This window comes from Thamnophis elegans, chromosome 7 (genome assembly GCF_009769535.1).
Source record: "Thamnophis elegans isolate rThaEle1 chromosome 7, rThaEle1.pri, whole genome shotgun sequence".
NCBI classification, from domain to species: Eukaryota; Metazoa; Chordata; class Lepidosauria; order Squamata; family Colubridae; genus Thamnophis; species Thamnophis elegans.
Window position 1 is genome coordinate 4,046,903 of NC_045547.1, and position 20,703 is coordinate 4,067,605.

The 20,703-nt window shown below is 47.0% G+C and overlaps 1 protein-coding gene across 1 annotated transcript in view; it reads left to right on the forward strand.

Annotated features, from left to right (window-relative positions):
* The window catches only part of PLXNA4 (plexin A4), a gene marked incomplete at its 5' end in the record, with an annotated part of 249,592 nt that overhangs the window by 46,162 nt on the left and 182,727 nt on the right, over positions 1-20,703 (forward strand). Inside the window, one exon of the mRNA XM_032221475.1 lies at positions 19,696-19,796. Within this exon, the coding sequence (XP_032077366.1) occupies positions 19,696-19,796 (101 nt within the window). The remainder of the gene's footprint in view (positions 1-19,695; positions 19,797-20,703) is intronic.

Consider the following 20,703-nt stretch of genomic DNA (forward strand, 5'->3'; position numbering starts at 1 on the left):
CCCAGTCGGCAGCTTGAAGAGGTGTGGACTTCAACTCCCAGAATCCCCCAGCCAGCAACTTGAAGAGGCGTAGATTTCAATTCCCAGCATTCCCCAGCCGGCAGCTTGAAGAGGTGTGGACTTCAACTCCCAGAATCCCCCAGCCAGCAACTTGAAGAGGCGTAGATTTCAATTCCCAGCATTCCCCAGTCGGCAGCTTGAAGAGGTGTGGACTTCAACTCCCAGAATCCCCCAGCCAGCAACTTGAAGAGGTGTGGACTTTAACTCCCAGAATTCCCCAGCCGGCAGCTTGAAGAGGTGTGGACTTCAACTCCCAGCATTCCCCAGTCGGCAGCTTGAAGAGGTGTGGACTTCAACTCCCAGAATTCCCCAGCCGGCAGCTTGAAGAGGTGTGGACTTCAACTCCCAGCATTCCCCAGTCGGCAGCTTGAAGAGGTGTGGACTTCAACTCCCAGCATTCCCCAGCTGGCAGCTTGAAGAGGTGTGGACTTCAACTCCCAGAATTCCCCAGCGGGCAGCTTGAAGAGGCGTGGATTTCAATTCCCAGCATTCCCCAGTCGGCAGCTTGAAGAGGTGTGGACTTCAACTCCCAGCATTCCCCAGCTGGTAGCTTGAAGAGGTGTGGACTTCAACTCCCAGAATTCCCCAGCTGGCAGCTTGAAGAGGCGTGGATTTCAATTCCCAGCATTCCCCAGTCGGCAGCTTGAAGAGGTGTGGACTTCAACTCCCAGCATTCCCCAGCTGGCAGCTTGAAGAGGCGTGGATTTCAATTCCCAGCATTCCCCAGTCGGCAGCTTGAAGAGGTGTGGACTTCAACTCCCAGCATTCCCCAGCTGGCAGCTTGAAGAGGTGTGGACTTCAACTCCCAGAATTCCCCAGCCAGCAACTTGAAGAGGCATAGATTTCAATTCCCAGCATTCCCCAGCCGGCAGCTTGAAGAGGTGTGGACTTCAACTCCCAGCATTCCCCAGTCGGCAGCTTGAAGAGGTGTAGACTTCAACTCCCAGCATTCACCAGTCGGCAGCTTGAAGAGGTGTGGACTTCAACTCCCAGCATTCCCCAGCCGGCAGCTTGAAGAGGTGTGGACTTCAACTCCCAGAATTCCCCAGCCAGCAACTTGAAGAGGCATAGATTTCAATTCCCAGCATTCCCCAGCCGGCAGCTTGAAGAGGTGTAGACTTCAACTCCCAGCATTCACCAGTCGGCAGCTTGAAGAGGTGTGGACTTCAACTCCCAGCATTCCCCAGTTGGCAGCTTGAAGAGGTGTGGACTTCAACTCCCAGAATCCCCCAGCCAGCAATTCGAAGAGGCGTAGATTTCAATTCCCAGAATTCCCCAGCCGGCAGCTTGAAGAGGTGTGGACTTCAACTCCCAGCATTCCCCAGTTAGCAGCTTGAAGAGGTGTGGACTTCATTGGCTGGGGAATTCTGGGAGTTGAAGTCCACACCTCTTCAAGTTGCCATGGATGAGAAACACTGATTTATGCATGTGGAATACATTTCTTACGCATAGAATGCCCTATTTTTACATCTATTTTTCAGTCCGTTGCTGTTTGCAAAATTCTTTGTGTCAAAAGCAAACCCTTCCCCACTTTGTCTTGAAATGAAAAGCTCAAAATAATAATAATAATATAAAAAACACGTCCAGCTTTGGCCTTCTGGTCTCACTATACTGCCTTTGAAGTGCTTAGATTAGATTATCGGAGAATCAAACTCGATTGATCCCTTGTGATTACAAATGACCATTCTCCCACGGAGGCTAATATCCCCAGATTGATGGCAATTGTCTTCCTGAACACAGGACCACTTCTCAAGGCCATTAAAGGCCTGGCTGCCCAAACCATCTCTAATGATCATCATCGGGCATTGAAATGGCCCCTTTTTAATAAGGAAACATGATGCGCTGCCGTGTCTGGTGAGAAAGGATGAATTAGTCCTACAGTATCTTATCTGGACTGTTGTTTATTTCAAATGAAACACATTGTTCTAGGTATAAGGCTGGATCTAGAATGCTGCATCCAGTTTTGGTCACCACACTATAAAAAAATATGTGGAGATTCTAGAAAGAGTTCAGAGAAGAGCAATCAAGAGGATTAGGGGACTGGAGGTTAAAACATACGATGAACGGTTGCAGGAACTGGGCCTGGCTAGTCTAGGGAAGAGAAGGACCAGGGGAGACAGGATAGCATCTTCCAATATTTGAGGGGCTGCCCCAGAGAGGAGGGGGATCAAGCTATTCTCCAAAGCACCCGAAGGCCAGACGAGGAATAATGGATGGAAACTGAACCAGGAGAGATTCACCCTGGAAATAAGGAGAAATTTCCTGACAGGGAGAACAATCAACCCATGGAACTGAAGTTGCCTTCGGAAGTTGTGGGAGCTTCATCCCTGGAGGCTTTCAAGAAGAGACGGTCAGAAATGGTGTAGGGTCTCCTGCTTGGGTGGGTGGGGGGGTTGGACTAGATGACCTACAAGGTCCTTTCCGACTCTTGTTAATCTGTAAACGTTATTGTGAATTATTTGGCACACCACACCTCCTACCCTCTGTAAGAAAATAAAAAAATAAATAAACGAGGCTTCTTGATAAGAGAGTTAAGAATCAAAGTTGCAATCCAGATCTTACAAGTAAATCCTCAATTTACAACTATTCGTTTTAATGACCAAGTTACAAGAACTAAGGAGAAATTTCCTGGCGGAAAGTACAATCGACCAGTGGAACAGAAGTTGCCTCCAGAAATTGTAAATGCCCCAACACTGGAAGTCTTTAAGAAGATGTTGGATAGCCATTTGTCTGAAATGGCATATGGTCTCCTGCTTGATCATGGGGTTGGTCTAGAAGACCTCTAAGATCCCTTCCAATTTTGTTATTCTGTTAACATCAGCACGAGCAACTACTAAGGGAACTAAGTATGCCTCCTCTAACAAAGAGAAGGACTTGGATGATATGATGGCAGTCCTCCAATATTGAAATATTTAAATATTTCGAGAAGAGGGGCTCAACCAATTCTCTAAACAGGGTGGGTTCCTGCCAGTTCTAAGCTCTTCTATAGAAGAGGTTCCACAAATCTCCAGTGCCGTTTAGAACCAGTTCCAGCTCCCTCCCCCTGCCTGCCCGGACATCATCAAGATGAAGAGCGAGAGGAGGAATTCTGGGAGTTGAAGTCCACAAGTCTTAAAGCTGTCAAGTATGAACACCTCTGGGAGTTTTTTTCCTAAAGGGTTAGGGGTGCAAAGGTCTTGTAACTTGACAGCTTTAAGACTTGCGCGATTCAATGCCAGAGTTCCTGAGCCAACATGACTGGAGGAGGAATTCTGGGAGTTGAAGTCCACAAGTCTTAAAGCTGTCAAGTTTGAACACCCCTGGGGTTTTTTCTTCTAAAGGGTTAGGGGCGCGAGGATCTTAGAAATTGACAGCTTTAAGACTTCAAATGCGCGCTTCAAATGCCAGAGTTTCTGAGCCAACATTTTGGTTGCTAAGCAAGAGTGTTGTTAAGTGAGTTTCACCACTTTTTACAAGTTGGCCATGCCCACCCAGTCACATGGCCGGCAAGCCACTCCCACCCAGTCACATGGCCAGCAAGCCACTCCCACAAAGCAGGCCACACCTACAGAAGAGGTTCTAAAAATTTTTGAAACCCACCACTGTCTCCAAAGCACCTGAAGGCCGGACAAGAAGCAATGGGTGGAAACTAATCAAGGAGAGAATCAACCTAGAACTAAGGAGGAATTTCCTGACAGGGAGAACAATTAACCATTGGAACTCCTTGCCTCCAGAAGTTGTGGGTGCTCCATCACTGGCGGTTTTTAAGAAGAGATTGGACAGCCATTAGATTCTCTTGCTTGAGGAGGGGGGGGTGGGACTAGAAGACCTTTAAGGTTCCTTCCAGCCCTGTTACATTGAGACAAGGTTTTGACTTCCTTTTTCTTCCCACACAAGTGAGTGAAGCAGCCAGCCGTTTCTCTTGATAAATTCACACTTCCTGCCTTCCCTAATCCAATTATGCTTTACAAGGTGTTCTCATGCTAAATCCTGCAAAATTGTTTCTGATATATATATATTTTACCCACAATTTATGTTAAGCTACTCAATGTATAATTGCTTGTCTAATCATATGCCCCTTATTTTATTTTATTTTTAATTATAGAATTAAGCCTGACACATTTTGCTTCTTCCTTGCCCAGCGTTTTAAGGATCATCTTTGAACCTAAAATACATATAATTACTTCAGGGCTCCATTGATATCTGTCTGTGTTTCTTTTAAAACCTTTCGGCGCCCAGAAAGAAGGAAAATAACATTTAAGCTGTCTTCCTAGGCATTGGAAGAAGACTTTAGAGTTTGCTTGGCTAACAGCATGATGAATACTTGGTTTCTGAAATGTATTATTATTTCTTTTAAAGCGGGCAATGAATTCGGTTTTCCACCAAGCCGTCATGCCAAGTGATACTCTTAAGGCGTGAAGAGTCAGTACAGACTAGAATTTCCCAATTCCATCAGATTAATTTCTCTGGGAAAGCAAAAAATGTTGGCCTGCCACTGGAGAGGAATTATTTAACAGAAGGGACCTTGGAGGTCTTCTAGTCCAGCGGTCATCAACTGGTGGTCTGCGAGAACATTTTGGTGGTCCGCAGAAAAATTATTTGCATTTTTTATATTGCACTAAATCAGGGCTCCTCAAACTACGGCCCCTGGGATGGATGCGTGCAATGAATGCTTGTGTTGCTGCAGAGAGTCTCCCCTTTGGTGTCTTTTTGTGGGGGTCGAAGGGGGGCAGAAATTCCAACTTGGGGTCTGCTTCAGCCTCCTGGGGGTTTGGGCGAAGGCTGGAGGGAATCACCGCTGGTGGGGAAGAGCCGGAGGGCCTCGTTCCAGTGGGACGGCATCATGGCCTGGAACTGGCTGACCATCTCAGCCCGCTGAGCCTCCAGGCGCCGGCACCTGGCCTTGCACTCCCGCAGGTCTTCCCTCTGCTTGGAAAGCCTATGTGCCTAGTCCTCATTGAGGTGCTTCTGCTGAGCCTCCTTCTTGGCCAGATCCAATTTGAACTGAGCTGTTTTGCCAACTCTTTCTCCCGGGGGCTGCTTAGCTCCAGCAACTGCTTCCTGTTGGGGCCCTAAGGAGCCCGGGCGGGCAGGAGAGGAGGGGCTGGGAGGGGAGGGGGGTAGTAGTAGAGGCGCCCCTTGATATGAGAGACATCAAGTTGGCCATGCCCCCACCCAGTCACATGACTACCTAGCCACGCCAACCAAGCCAGCCATTAAACAGAGTGTATTAGTGGTCCGCGGGATTTAAAATTATGAATTTAGTGGTCCCTGAGCTCCGAAAGGTTGGGGGACCCCTGTTCTAGTCCAATCCCCTGCTCAGGCAGGAAACCTTCTACCACTTCAGACAAACAGTTGCCCAAACTCTTCTTCAAAACTTTCAATCTTGGCGCATTCACAACTTCTTGTGGCAAGTTGTGAAAACTGGTCATAAATCACTCTCCACCCCCCAGTCAGATTAAGTCAGATTAACAGAGTTGAAAGGAACCTTGTAGGGCATCTAGTCCACCCCCACCCACCCCAAACAGAAGACCCTACACCCTTTCTGACAACTGGCAATCCAATCTCTTAATTGAAGGCCTCCAGTGATGAAGCTCCCACAACTTCAGGGCTGTTTTTTCAGTGCTGCCTACAATCAAAATGAATATCTTACCTAGAATTTTGTACCTCTTCCAGACAATCCCAGTCAGACTGGGTAAGGACTTTTTCCAAGATCTAAATAAAATAGTTTTGAAGTTTATCTGGCAAGGGAAAAAAGCAAGAATAAAACTCAAACTATTACAAGATGGTAGAACTAGAGGAAAACTGGGCTTACCTAATTGGGAGTTATATTACCAAGAAACAGTGCTGTTGCAACTTTGAATCAGGGGCGGGTTTCTTGCCCCGTTCCAACCAGTTCGGTTGGAACGGGGCCGGCGGCGTCCTCGTGCACGCGCGCAGTGCACGCATGCGTACTAGCGTCTGTGCGATGCTCCAGCTGCTCCTGGAGGATCGCGCAGGTGCTGTATGCGTCCTGCGCATGCATGGAAGCGCAGAACTCGTCAAAACCGGGTAAGGAGTGCGGGCGGGTGCGCCCTTCACCGTTCCCGGAAGTTACTTACTTCCAGGTTCGCCAACCAACCGGTTCGCAGGGACCGCCACGAACCGGTTGAAACCCACCCCTGCTTTGAATGGTCACCAATCCAACTGTCATAAGTGGGGGAATCTACCTATAGACAGTATGGACACCTTAATATAAAAGTAAAGGTTCCCCACACATGCATGCTAGTGATTTCCACCTCTAGGGGGCAGTGTTCATCTCCCTTTCAAAGCCAAATCCAGTGTCTCCGTGATCATGTGGCTGGCATGACTAAACGCCGAAGGTGCGCAGAACGCTGTTCCCTTCCCACCAAAGGTGGTCCCTATTTTTTCTACTTGCCTTTTTACGTCCTTTCAAACTGCTAAGTTGGCAGAAACTGGGACAACTCACGGGAGCTCACTCCATTACGCGGTGCTAGGGATTCGAACTGCCGAACCCCTGACCTTCTGATTGACAACCTCAACGTCTTAGCCATTGAGCTACCGTGTCCGCTATGGACACTTTAAACACTTGCAAAGTTTAAATCACCCATTTGTTTTTCATCTTGAGGCCCCCCTTCTCCAAATTTTAAAAAATGTACAAAGCATGGATCCTGGGGATTTTTTTGGAAGCCACGAAGGTGGTGCGGAGATCACCGGAGGGGGGCTGATTTAAGATTTTGTGCGTCCGTTCCTGCAGCTGGGCCTGGCTATAAAATACAAAAAAATGTGCATTCTCCGTCCGCCAGAATCGATGCATTTTATGGAGAAGGGGGTGGGGAGCCCTCCCCATGTGGCGCATAAAATGGGTGAGTTACAGCCCCGCTGAAAATGAGGCTTCTAATGGAAACCAACTGACCCTTAGCTGCACGCGGGAAGGTAGAGAAACAGCGGGAAGATCGATTGCTCCGTTAAGAGAAAAATAAAAGGTTGGTGTTGCTGGTAGGCCTGGCCTACCTTCTCTGCACTTCTGCGTGATTACAGAGCAATCCCTGAAGTCTTCCATCTGGGAGGGACAGCAGGTGATGGATGAGGCTCTAGACTTGGTTCGGACATCTTTAGCTCGAGGGAAACCCATGCTTTCTGGAGCAACCAGTCGCAAGAATCTCACAAGGTACAACAACTCTTTTTTTCCAGAGCTCTCCATGGTGCTGAATGGCTATTCTCCACACACCCCCTTGAAATTCAGCCTTTTTTATTTCTCTGCTCATTTAATTATTTGTTCGGGTATCTCACATCATACACGGGCTTGCAATAGGCATCAAAATTTCGGCCAGATGAAAAACATAGTAATACCGTGTTCCCCCCAAAATAAGACAGGGTCTTATTTTGTTTTGACCCCTGAAATAAGCGCTTGGCCTTATTTTGGGGGAGGTCTTCTTATTTTTAAGGTGCAGGAGGTGGCGAGCGTGGTCACCTCATGGCTGTTGCTGTGGTGCAATATATTTTTTGAGGAGGGCCTTATTTTAGCACATGCGCTCAAAATATCAATTGGGCTTATTATCCGGGGAGGTTATATTTTCAGGGAAACAGGGTAGGAATGTAAAAAAGATCTATATTCAGATACCAATATGTTCTGACCCCCTCCTCTGTCCAGTAACGAATGTTGAGACAAGCTTAACTGGAATGTACTTTAATAGCAAGACACCAAAACCTCAGTGGCTGAAAGAGATAAGGACCTTGGCAGCAACTCAGAGAAACTCAGGTAGCAATAAACACAGATAAGGCTTGGGAGCAATCCAGCCTGCCAAGCTCACAGTACTGTCCTCCGACATTCAATCCTGCGTTGACTTCTGCAAAGAGTGCACAAGTAGCTTTTTATAGTGCAATCACCTCCTGTAATTGCGTAATTGTTCCTGACGCCTAGTAGCTCTTCGATGGCGTGCATCCAGGAACAACTCACTACTGGCCTCTGGCTCACTCTCCCTTGTCTCCTCCCCACTGGTCCAAGGCTCAGGCGCCTCCTGGTAGCCAACCAGCCTCTCTGCGCCCTGCTGGGAGTCGGAACCCTGTCCAGGGTCCTCCACCTCCTCCAGAGCCGATTCAGAGGGCCCCTTGCTGTCGGAGTCTGGTGGCAGCTCCAACGGCACCTGCTGGGCCACAACACCAATGTATCCGAGGAGGAGTGCGGTAGCCTAGAGGCGTAGCTTTCACTTCACAATCAGGCGGCTATGAGTTCAATCCTAGGTAGAGGCAGATATTTCTCTCTCTCTGGACACGTTGAGATTATGTCTGCTAAATATAACTCTGCATTGGCGACAGGAAGGGCATCTGGCCAGTAAACACTCTTCTAGCTCAGACTCCACCCTGCAAGGGATTATGGGGTCGTTAAACAATGATGATGATTGATGATGATTTGGATACCAATGTATCCACTTAACTATAGGAAGCCCCTATGCATTAAAGGGAAATAAATTAGAGATTGCTCAAGACGTCCAGCTAGGAAAACATTGACTTCCTGTTCAGATTTTACATTACAGTCAGTCCTCAACCTGCGACCAAAATTGAGCCCAAAACGTCTGTTGCTAAGCAAGTTAGCTGTTAAGTGAGTTTTGTCCTATATTACGACCTTTCTCACCACAACTGTGAAGTGAATCACTGCCGTTGTTAAGTTATTAATATGATTGTTAAGTGAATCCGGCTTCCCCCACTGATTTTGCTTGCCAGAAAGTTGCAAAAGAGGATCATATGAGCCCCCCCCCCCCCACAGGACACTGTAGCCGTCATAAATATGAATCAGCCGCCAAGCATCCGAATTTTGATCCCACGACCCTGGGGATGCAGTAAAAGTCGTAAGTGGGAAAAATGGTCGTCGGTGCTGTTGTAACTTTGAATGGTTGCTAAAAACCGGTCGTAAGTCAAGGAATATCTGTATCTTGGGGGAAATCCTCACCAATTGCAAAATTGCTAGCCATAGACTTGAAGTCTGCCGGGAGAGCGAAAGGCAGTCCTAGAGAGGCTTTTTTTGAACTGAAAGAGGGATAAGCGAAAGATAATTTCTGTCTACATAACCAGCTTAGCGGTAAAGCTGCAGGATTAATAGTGGTTCTGTAAGCATCTTTTTTCTTTCAAGAAATAATCCTCCATAGGTACACATTTTTTTTTCTGCTCTGGATATATTCTGAAAAACGCAAAACAAACACATCACCTTTTCAGTTTGGTTCGTGCTCATCCGACGAAAGGCGAATATCTTTTAGTCAATATTCTGGGTTCCTTTGCAAAGGGAAGTGGGTGAATTTATACACTACTAGCTGGATACCCGTGCTTCGCTACGAAACGATGTGATCGGGCTTGATACTTAAAGCTTGAAAACTAATGTAGTAATTATGTGTAATTCCTTAACATCAGAGCGTGTTAATATAAGGCAACTGGCAGTTGGAACAGAGTTCTTTTCAGGTGGGGAGAGGGAGTAGAATGTCTAAACTCCCAGCCCTCAGGCCGGATGTGTCACACACACTGGCCACTCCCACCCCCAGTTTAGCAAAGGGGTAGCATTATTCACTTTTCATAGCTGTCTGTCATAGATATCTATCATCTATCTATCTATCTATCTATCTATCTATCTATCTATCTATCTATCTATCTATCTATCTATCATCTATCTATCTATCTATCTATCTATCTATCTATCTATCTATATCATCTATCACGATCAAGATCTATCTACCTACCTACCTACCATCCATCCATCCATCCATCCATCCATCCATCCATCTATCTATCTATCTATCTATCTATCTATCTATCTATCTATCATCTATCTATCTATCATGATCACGATCACAATCACGATCTATCTACCTACCTACCTACCTACCTACCTATCATCTATCTATCTATCTATCTATCTATCTATCTATCTATCTATCATCTATCCATCCATCCATCCATCCATCACTATATCTATCTATCTATCTATCTATCATCTATCTATCTATCTATCAAAAAAACAAAAGCGGGTTATCAGTGAAATAAATAATAAGTCATTAAATCTGTATTTCTCAAACGTGGGAAGTTTAAGAGACGTGGACTTCAACACCCAGAATCCCCCAGTCCCAGAAAGCTGGCTGAGGAATTCTGGGAGTTGAAGCCCATGTCTCTTAAACTTGCCAAGGTTGAAAACAAAACGCAGCCAGTAGCCAAATGCAGAGTGCTTCAAATTTCTTCTTGCAGATGAATCACAATTGCACGAGGTCATTAAAGCTGCCTTCCACTTAGTTGACACAATAAAATTGCGCAAGGGTATTTTACCAAAAAGGGTGCCGGGAATTCTCCCGGAGACAAACCGTTTTGTTATCCCTGCAGACGAATGGTATCCGTCCAAGAGAAGGAAAGCGAGGCCATAGATCTGCGAGAGATCCCAGCGGAAGAGCCGCGGTTATAATTTTACAGTTCACTGAGGTGAAATGGAATCGAGTAAATAAAAACCCGCATTTCCTGAGCTGCGTAAATCTGCCAGACCGAGGAATTTATGAACGAGCCCAAATGGCAACCCGGGTGACTCTTGTTGCTAGGTAAAAAAGAAAAAAATTGTCAGGGCAGCCAGGAGTGAACACGACAGGTGTGACCTTGGGCAGGTGTGACCTTGGAAGGGGTGGAAATCGGGTTCCTTCGGCAGGCAATTCGGGGTGAGACGGGGAAGGGGTCAAGAATCCGTGTTTTTTTTTTTTTTGTGAGCAAGGATCTGGAAGGTGCGAGCTCCTCGCTGCTGGTTTGCAATCCGGGGGCCGTTCGGTTACACCAGGGGTCAGCAAATTTAAACACAAAGAGCCATTTGGACCCGTTTTCCACAGAAAAGAAAAAACCGGGAGTCACAAAGGTCCTAACCGGAAGCTCCTGTTCAATTCTGGAGCTGATCGGAAGTCCGGTTCCCCCACCATAGAGTCTCCTCCTAGTGCAGCGTCCTTTTTCCTCTGCTGACCAGAACTTTGGTTTCCCCACCACCACCATAGAGTCTCCTCCTAGTGCGACATCCCTTTTCCTCTGCTGAGCAGAAGTCCGGTTCCCTCACCATAGAGTCTCCTCCTAGAATGGCGTCCTTTTTCCTCTGCTGAGCAGAGGTCCGGTCCCCCCACCATAGAGTCTCCTCCTAGCGCGGCGTCCCTTTTCCTCTCCTGACCAGAAGTCCGGTCCTCCCACCATAGAGTCTCCTCCTAGTGCGGCGTCCCTTTTCCTCTCCTGACCAGAAGTCCGGTTCCCCCACCATAGAGTCTCCTCCTAGCGCAGCATCCCTTTTCCTCTGCTGATTAGAAGTCCGGTTCCCCCCACCACCACCATAGAGTCTCCTCCTAGCGCGGCATCCTTTTTCCTCTACCTGTCCTAACTGAAAGCCCTATCAATTGTGGAGCCGACCGGAACACCCACTCCTTGCCATAGAGTCTTCTCCTGACACCCCATGCTTCCCCCCCACCCCCAACTGAAAAGTCCTCTCAAAATTGTGGCGCTGACCGGCAACAGGGAGCCGCAACAGAGGGATAAAAGAGCCACATGCGGCTCCAGAGCCACAGGTTGCTGACCCTCGGTTACATCTTTAAGCTCATTCATAGGTAAATATTTTCTTCTTGAGGCTCGCTGGTAAAGCTGAGGTAAGATTCATGGGCTGGATAAACGGATGAAGTTTGGTCTAGAAACTAGAAGATGGTGAATTCTAGTCCCACTTTAGGCAAAAGGTGGCTGGATGACTTTGAGTCAATCACCAGAAGACAGAGAGTTCTAGTCCTGCCTTTTGAAAGCTGACTGGGTGACTTTGGGCCAATCAGCAGGAGACTGTATGTTTTAATCCCACTTTATGAAAGCTGACTAGGTGACTTTGGGCCAAGCGCTAGGAGACTGTGAGTTCTAGTCCTGCCTTAAACATGAAAGCCTGCTGGGTGACTTTGGGCCAATCACCAGGAGACAGAGAGTTCTAGTCCTGCCTTATGAAAGCTGATTAGGTGACTTTGGGCCAATCAGCAGGAGACTGTATATTTTAATCCCACCTTATGAAAGCTGACTAGGTGACTTTGGGCCAATCAACAGGAGACCGTGAGTTCTAGTCCCGCCTTGTGAAAATTGACCAGGTGACTTTGGGCCAATCGCTAGGAGACTGTGAGTTCTAGTCCTGCCTTAAACATGAAAGCCAGCTGGGTGACTTTGGGCCAATCGCTAGGAGACTGTGAGTTCTAGTCCTGCCTTAAACATGAAAGCCAGCTGGGTGACTTTGGGCCAATCGCTAGGAGACTGTGAGTTCTAGTCCTGCCTTAAACATGAAAGCCAGCTGGTGACTTTGGGCCAATCACCAAGAGACAGTGAGTTCTAGTCCCTTTTTAAGGGTGTAAGAAAGCTCTCGGTGCCTGCGAGAAAGAAGAAGTCTGAAATATCCCGAAGGATTTATAGTCAATTTGCAGAACTCAGTTACGCCTTCAATGGATTCTGGTTTTTTTTTAACATTCAGAAAGCCCATCGATCACGGACCGCAGAAATTCCAGGCTGCGGAATATTTGAATGCCGAACCAAAGTTAATAAAACATGGCTGAAATCCCCTAATAAGTAATGTCCCAAAGATAGGTGGCTTCATCGGTTCACAAAAACACGCTCTTAGGATTTTACAACGTGCCAAGCCAAAAATCACCCAGCTCCATTTCAGATTAGCCTACCCAGTGGCTAAGACACTGAGCTTGTCGATCAGAAAGGTCGGCGGTTCGGCGGTTCGAATCCCTAGCGGCGCATAACCTCCCGTTCCTTGTCCCAGCTTCTGCCAACCTAGAAGTTCGAAAGCAGGTAAAAAATGCAAGTAGAAAAATAGGAACCACCTTTGGTGGGAAGGGAACAGCGTTCCGTGCGCCTTCGGGAGTTGAGTCATGCCGGCCAAATGACCCTGGAGACGTCTTCAGACAGTGCTGGCTCTTCGGCTTTGGAACAGAGATGAGCACTGCCCCCTAGAGTCGGGAACAACTAGCACATATGTGCGAGGGGAACCTTTACCTTTACCTTAACTATATTTCACAAACTTTGATTTCCCGGCAGGGAAAGAAAGAAAGAAGAAACTAAAACACACACACACACACACACACAGACAGACAGACAGACAGACAGACAGACAGACAGACACAGACACAAACCTATAAACCCTGCAAACCAGCCACAACCTGCTGCAGAGAACCGAGCCAAATTAATTTACGGAAGAACATGGCACAGGGCGATGGGGTGGGAGGTCACGTTGGATCCGAGCGCCGATGGGTGATCGTTGCTTAACTGTTGTGTTCTCTGCGGCCGTCCACCTGGTGTGGGGTGCCTTCCGCTCCCTCGTTCCCCCCCCAAAAAGTCTCCCCTTTTATTAATTAGAGGCCCCGACACAAAAGCCCAATCAGCAGGGTACAATTTTAATTAATCTCACCGCCGAGCGGAGGAAAAGGCAAACGTTGTATAAAAAAGAGCAGCAATTACACCACAGCGTCCGGAGCAGGCCTGAAAAGCTGGGCACGCCGTGTTGGCACGCGGCTGCAATCCTCTCCCGGCTGGTCGTTTGTGTAATTGAGGAGGGGGGGGGGCGAATTGCTTTGCCCCCCCTCCTCCTGGCAGCCTTTAAAACAGATTTCCAGACTGTATTGCAGGGATGGCTCACCTCTGCTGGACCGGGTGGCCGAAGCCTGCATGCAAATGTGCCTGCATGTGTCCGAACCCCAAAATGCAGTGCGCGCATGGCCCCTATAGTCAGGAGGGGAAGCCCGCTTTCTCTTCAGACCAGAGAACCCGCAAAAAAAAAAACCGGCAAAAGGGAATATTTTTTCCTTGCGTCTCCGGCATTGCATGGAGCCTGCTGGAGAAAATGTCATGTGCGATAAGAAAAGAGCACTTCAAGGTTGGATAGATGTTATCCGAGAGGCTTTTGCCACCAAAATTGGCAACGGGGGAATTTAGAGCTGGCAAAAACACCGTCGGAGCTAGAAGTGCGTTTCAATCAGCCCCCACCCCCAGGCCTCAAATGAAGGAGGAGGAGGAGGAGGAGGAGGAGGAGGAGGAAGAAGAAGAAGAAGAAGAAGAAGAAGAGGAGGAGAAGGGAGAGAAAAAGAAGGAAGAAGAGGAGGAGGAAGAAAAAGAAGATTAAGAGGAGGAGGAGAAGGAGAAAAGAAGAAGAAAGGAGGGGGAGGAAGAGGAGGAGGAAGAGGAAAAAGAGGAGGAGGAATAAGATAAGGAGGAGGAGGAGGAGGAGGAGGAGGAGGAGGAGGAGGAGAAGAAGAAGAAGAAGAAGAAGAAGAAGAAGAAGAAGAAGAAGAAGAAGAAGAAGAAGAAGAAGAAATAGAAGAAGAAGAAGAAAGCCAAATGAATCTGATTTATTTCTCTGCCTTTCAGCAGGCCTCAAAGAGAAATGGATTTTCTGGATCGATTCGCCCGAGACACAAAATACAAAACCTTCTTTTTCCAGACACCTGCAGGGGATCCTCAACTTACAACTGCAAGGGAACCTGTCCAGGACAGTTGTCCAGGACGAACTCCCCGCCGAGATTCGGACCCTCACCTCTCTCCAGGCCTTCCGAAAAGCCGTTAAAACCTAGCTGTGTCGGCAGGCCTGGGGTTGATGAGTTCCCTTCCCCTCTCGATTGTGTGTCTGTTGGTTACTTTTAAATGCTTGTATTTGTAGTCCTTGTGTTTCCCTTCCCCTCTTGGGTTTGTGAGCCGCCCTGAGTCCCGCTGGAAATAAGGCAGCATATAAATAAAACGAAACCTGAAACCTTGTAAATTGTGATGGTCGTAAAGCAGGTCACCCAAGTCGATTTTAGGACCTTTTTCTGGTGGTTATTAAGCAACATACCATAGGCGTTAAGCAAGCCCGTTGTTCGTTTTGGGGGTATTTTTTGCTGAAAACTGGAAATAAATTCTAGGTTTTTGCAAAATATAGTAGTCCTTAACTTACAACAACTCATTTAGTGTCCGTTCGAAGTTACGACAGCACTGAAAAAAGGGACTTACACGACCATTATTCACACTTACGACTTTACAGCACCCCCATGGTCACATGATCAAAATTCAGGCGCTAGGCAACCTGACTCACATTTATGATGGTTGCACTGGTCACGCGATCCCCTTTTGCGACCTTCTGACAAGCAAAGTCCAGGGGGAAGCCAGATTCACTTAACAACCGGGTTACTGACTTATCAAGGGCAGTGATTCACTTAATGACGGTGACAAGAAAGGTCGTAAAATGGGGCAAAACTCGCTCAACACATGTCTCGTTTAGCAATTTAAAATTTGGGGCTCAGTTGCGTTTTGGTCCCAGGATCCCGAATGGGATCGTAGGGACCGACTTCGAATGGTCCCTAAGCAGCCCGTCATAAGTTGAGGACTGCTGGCATTGCAAGTGTTTGCAATTCATGCTAGAGCTAAAATCCGCTTTCTAGCAGCTTAACCAGACATCCTGGTCCACATAATATTCTAAGAGAATGGCTAGAATTCTCTTGCTGCAATTTGTAAATTTTTGTTGACATTTGAGAAGAACAAAGGAAATAATAATGTATGGTGTAGTCCTGAGACAGTTGTGAAGTGGTTTTTGCCCTGTTTTGCCTTTTTTGCCAGAGCTGTTAAGCAAATTGCTGCAGTTGTTAAGTTCGTCATTAAGTGAATCCGACTTCTACCGTAACTTTGTTTGTCCGAAGGTCGCAAAAAATGTGATATATATGGGACGCCATCGTCATAACTGTAAACCTGTTTATTAAGCATCCGAATTTTGATTCCCTGCCCATGGGAATGCTATAATGGTCGTAAGTGTGAAAAGCAGCCCTAACTCCCTTTTTTCCAGACCCAACTTCAGACGGTTAGTAAACGAATAGTTGTAGAATGGAAAACCCGGAAATCAGAACAAAGAAATACCAATAGCGGAAAGCTGCAAAAGTGTAATTGTGATTTTAAGGTTTGGAAAAGGCTGAATAAAAAAATAACAACAATAATAAAAACTCCCAAATAGTTGTAATTCGAGGATTAGCCGAATAACAAAATGGGCTGGGGGGAAATTGACTACAAGACGCAAATGGAACCAGTAGGGGGTTGAAAGAATTGACGTTTATATCAAGTTCCCATCCAAAAGGAAATTTTTTAATTAAACAATGTGCCATGGTCTATGGTCTAAAATGTATAAAGATAATTCAGGTTTATGCTGGAGATATGCACCACCTAAAGTGTGATGGCGAACCTATGGTACGCATGGCACAGGTGGCACGCAGCGCCCTCTCTGTGGGCACGCGAGCTGTTGCCCCAGTTTAGCTCCGTGGTGCATGCATGCCTCCCGCTGGCCACCCACTCTGCCACGCATGCAAGGGGGTGTGCGGGGGGGAGCATGCGTGCATGCCCAGGGGCGGGGTGCATGTGCAGGGGGTGTATGCGTATTGCATCTTGGGGGTTCGGGCACATCCACGCGCCCACTTTGGGCACCCAGTCCAGAAAAAGGTTAGACATCACTGACCTAAAAGGACATTTTATCATGTTTTATGGACATGTCAAAAAAGCAAAAAAAGAAAATTTGATTGCAAATACATGCGCGAGGGACGCGGTGGCTCAGTGGCTTAGATGCTGAGCTTGTCGATCAGAAAGGTCGGTGGTTCGGCGGTTTGAATCCCTAGCGCTGCGTAATGGAGTGAGCTCCCATGACTTGTCCCAGCTTCTGCCAATCTAGCAGTTTGAAAGCACATATAAAATGCAAGTAGACAAATAGAGACCACCTTTGTTGGGAAGGGAACAGCGTTCCGTGCGCCTTTGGCGTTGAGTCATGCCGGCCACATGACCACGGAGACGTCTTCGGACAGAGCTGGTTCTTTGGCTGTGAAATGGAGATGAGCACCGCCCCCTAGAGTCGGGAACGACTAGCACGCATGTTCCAGGGGAACCCTTTACCCCCTAAAAAAAGGAAATTGGATGCAAATACATGCACAAATTCTGAAGATTTTAAAATACAATTAAAGCCTGTTTTTTAAGGCTGTTCTTTTGGGATTAATGGATAGACAGCTTGAAATAAATCACGGAGCCTTCATTTTATCTATGACAACTGTGGCGAGATTATTATATGCTCAAAAGTGGAGAGGTTTGACATGCTCCACACTAGAGGAGTGATTGGTGAAGATGACGGAACTCGCAGAGAAATCTCCATTGGCTTCCTTGATTAAAGAAATGACAATATCTACATTTATGACTGACTGGAAACCCCTGATAGACTTTTTGCGTGACACAGGAAAAATAAATATCGACCTATGATTTGTGGGTCTGATGGTTTTGGGGGGGGGGGTGGAAATCACGTAGTAGAAAAAAAGTGGGGTTTTTTTGTGACTCTAGGAAGAGATAACTTTGTAATTGCACTTGCTGCAAAGAAAATTAAAAGCTTTTCTTTCTTTCTTTTCCCCTTGCACATATACCGTTTTCTTTCTTTCTTTTTCTTTTCATTTTTTCTCTCTCTTTCTTGACTATTAGGTTTATATACAGGATGGATGGATAATGGGTGGATGGGTGGTAGGTAGATGAAAGATAGATAGCCAGAGGAGGGAGGGAGGGAGGGAGGGAGGGAGGGAGGGAGGGAGGGAGGGAGGGAGGGAGGAAGGAAGGAAGGAAGGAAGGAAGGAAGGAAGATCTACCGTTAAGGTAGGTAGATGGGTGGGTGGGTGGGTGGGTGGGTGGATGGATGGATGGATGGATGGATAGGTGGGTGGGTGGGTGGGTGGATGGATGGATGGATGGATGATAGGATAAAGGTAGGTAGGTAGGAAGATAGATAGATAGATAGATAGATAGATAGATAGATAGATAGATAGATAGATAGATAGAGAGAGAGATGATAGATAGATAGATGATAGGATAAAGATAGAGGATGGATAAAGATAGATAGATAGATGATAGATAGATGATAGATAGATATAGATAGATGATAGATGATAGGATAAAGATAGAGGATGGATAAAGATAGATATAGATAGATAGATAGATAGATAGATAGATAGATAGATAGATAGATAGATAGATAGATAGATGAATGATAGGATAAAGATAGAGGATGGATAAAGATAGATAGATAGATAGATAGATAGATAGATAGATAGATAGATAGATAGATAGATAGATAGATGAATGATAGGATAAAGATAGAGGATAGATATAGATGATAGATAGATAGATAGATAGATAGATAGATAGATAGATAGATGATAGATAGATAGATAGATAGATAGATAGATAGATGATAGATAGATAGATAGATAGATAGATAGATAGATAGATAGATAGATAGATAGACAGACAGACAGACAGACAGACAGACAGACAGACAGACCATTAAATAACTTCATCAGTCCTGAGAGGGAGTGGGAGAGGGGGAGGAGGGGGAGGGGGAGATCAGTGCTAGATGAGAGAGGGATTTGCTCTTATTTTTATATACTAATGGCTTGTTCTGCCAGTGGTGGTGGAAGTGTTCTTGGTGGTTTCTTAATTGAGCTGCTGTTTACCATTTGATTGTATGAGTTGGTAGTTCTTTGACCGAGGTATTAATTACTTTGGATTGTTCATTTAGCGTTGGTCTTGGTGTTATCTCTGCTTTCCTTGGTGTTGATGGCTGGCGAGGAGGGGCTTTGGCCCTTTGGTTTCCTGTTTCGCTTTTGGATTGTCTCTTTTAAATGGTATGTAGACATTGTTTATCTCCACATGCCTGTCGATGGCTCCTGTATCTGAGTCCTCCCTGCTTGTATTTTTCCAAGCCTGGCCTCCCTCTATACGAACGTTTTATATTCTGCTTAAGTGTGCAAATCACAGCTTGTTGGTTTTTTGTGGTAAAATTGTTGCTGAATGTGGAGTCCTACCAACTTATTCTGATCAGGAACTTGAGCTATTTTCCCAAGGTTTAACAGACTTGCCGGACAGGAGATAAACAGGTTTCGGAACGATCTAGGCTTCTTGAGAAAGTCTAAATCACAAACTTAGTCCCCCCAAACCCTCTTTTATTTAGACGGCTGTGAATTATGGTCCTTCACAGCCCGCAATGATTCACAAAGAGTCTGTGAAGAGTCGGACAGATGTCTGCTCGAGTTGACACAGTCTTTCAGGGTAACGTTGAGAAGGACCCAACTTTCTCTCCCTTGAAACGCCGCCAGATAACTAATTGCCAATTAGTTTTGTAAAGCCAAACGGAGCACAGAGTCAAACGGAGTTTCTTGGAGCTTGAACCGACTAGATGAACTCGTTGCTTCCCGCAAAAGCTCACGTCCCATTCGCTCCTCTTTTACGTCTTATGGGAGGGGCCAATCATCTCCAAGCCTTACTCCTGAGTCACCCTTTTTTTCTTAATTGTCCTTGCCTTCTGGCAGTCCTGCGCATGCCCACACTGGGAACAGGCTCCCCCTGTTCTTCTGCCTCGCTGATGTCAGGCTCTGGAGGCAGCAAATAACTCCCAGATGGCCCTGGCCCCCTCTCTGCCTCCGACACAGAGCTCTTGTCTGAGCCTTCCCCAGACTCCAGGACTGGCCCGGGTTCCTCCCCGACCTCCTCGTTGTCTGATTCTGCCACCAGCTCCGCAGGCCACTGGCGGGCCACAACACTGTGTGACTTGTCCCGAATTGTTAAATATTGTCTTTCTTTGTGTCCCCCCCACAGCTTATCCGTGTACCGGTGGAGTCTTGCGAACAGTACAAAAGTTGCAGCGAGTGCCTGGGCTCCGGGGATCCCCACTGCGGCTGGTGTGTGCTTCACAACACGTAAGTGTGACTCTCCGGGACCTGAGGAGACGGATGCACGCATCCTTTCCACTTCTCTTCCTCTCCCATCTCGCCTTTTCTCACCATCGCGCGCCAGAGTCAAGGAAGCTGCAAATGGAGAGGCCCATCCTCCGGGGAGATGGGGAGATGGGTCATTGGAAATGGATGTCTCCGCTTGGAAGGAGAAGGGAGGAAGGAAGGGGTTGGGGGCTTCTGCTAAAGCAGTGTTTCTCAACCTTGGCCACTTTAAGTCCTGTGGACTTCAACTCCCAGAATCCCCCAGCCAGCTGGCTGGGGGATTCTGGGAGTTGAAGTCCACAGGACTTAAAGTCGCCAAGGTTGAGAAACACTGTGCTAAAGCATTGGTTTCTCTGCGGATCGGTTGTTGGGAAAGGCTGCGCCTTCCCTTGTTCCTAACATCTCATTGGGAGACTGGGAGCTCTAGTCCTGCCTTGGGCTTGAAAGGCGATTGGGTGACTTCGGGCCAATCGCCAGGAGGCTGTGCGTTCTCGTCCCGCCTTAGGCATGAAAGCCACCTGGTGACTTTGGGCCGATCGGCACGAGGCTGCGAGTTCTAATCCCAGCTTAATCTTGAAAGGGAATTGGGTGACCTTGGGCCAATGGCCAGGAGGCTATGAGTTCTAGTCCCACTTTAGGCATGAAAGGCGATTGGATGCCTTTCGGCCAATCTTCAGGCGGCTGTGAATTCTAATCCCGCCTTAGTCATGAAAGGCGATTGGGTAACTTTGGACCAATCGCCAGGAGACTGTGAGTTTTAGTCCCGCTTTAGGCATGAAAGGCGATTGGGTAACTTTGGACCAATCGCCAGGAGACTGTGAGTTTTAGTCCCACCTTAGGCGTGAAATCCACCTGGTGACTTTGGCCCAATTGCCAAGAAGCTGTGAAT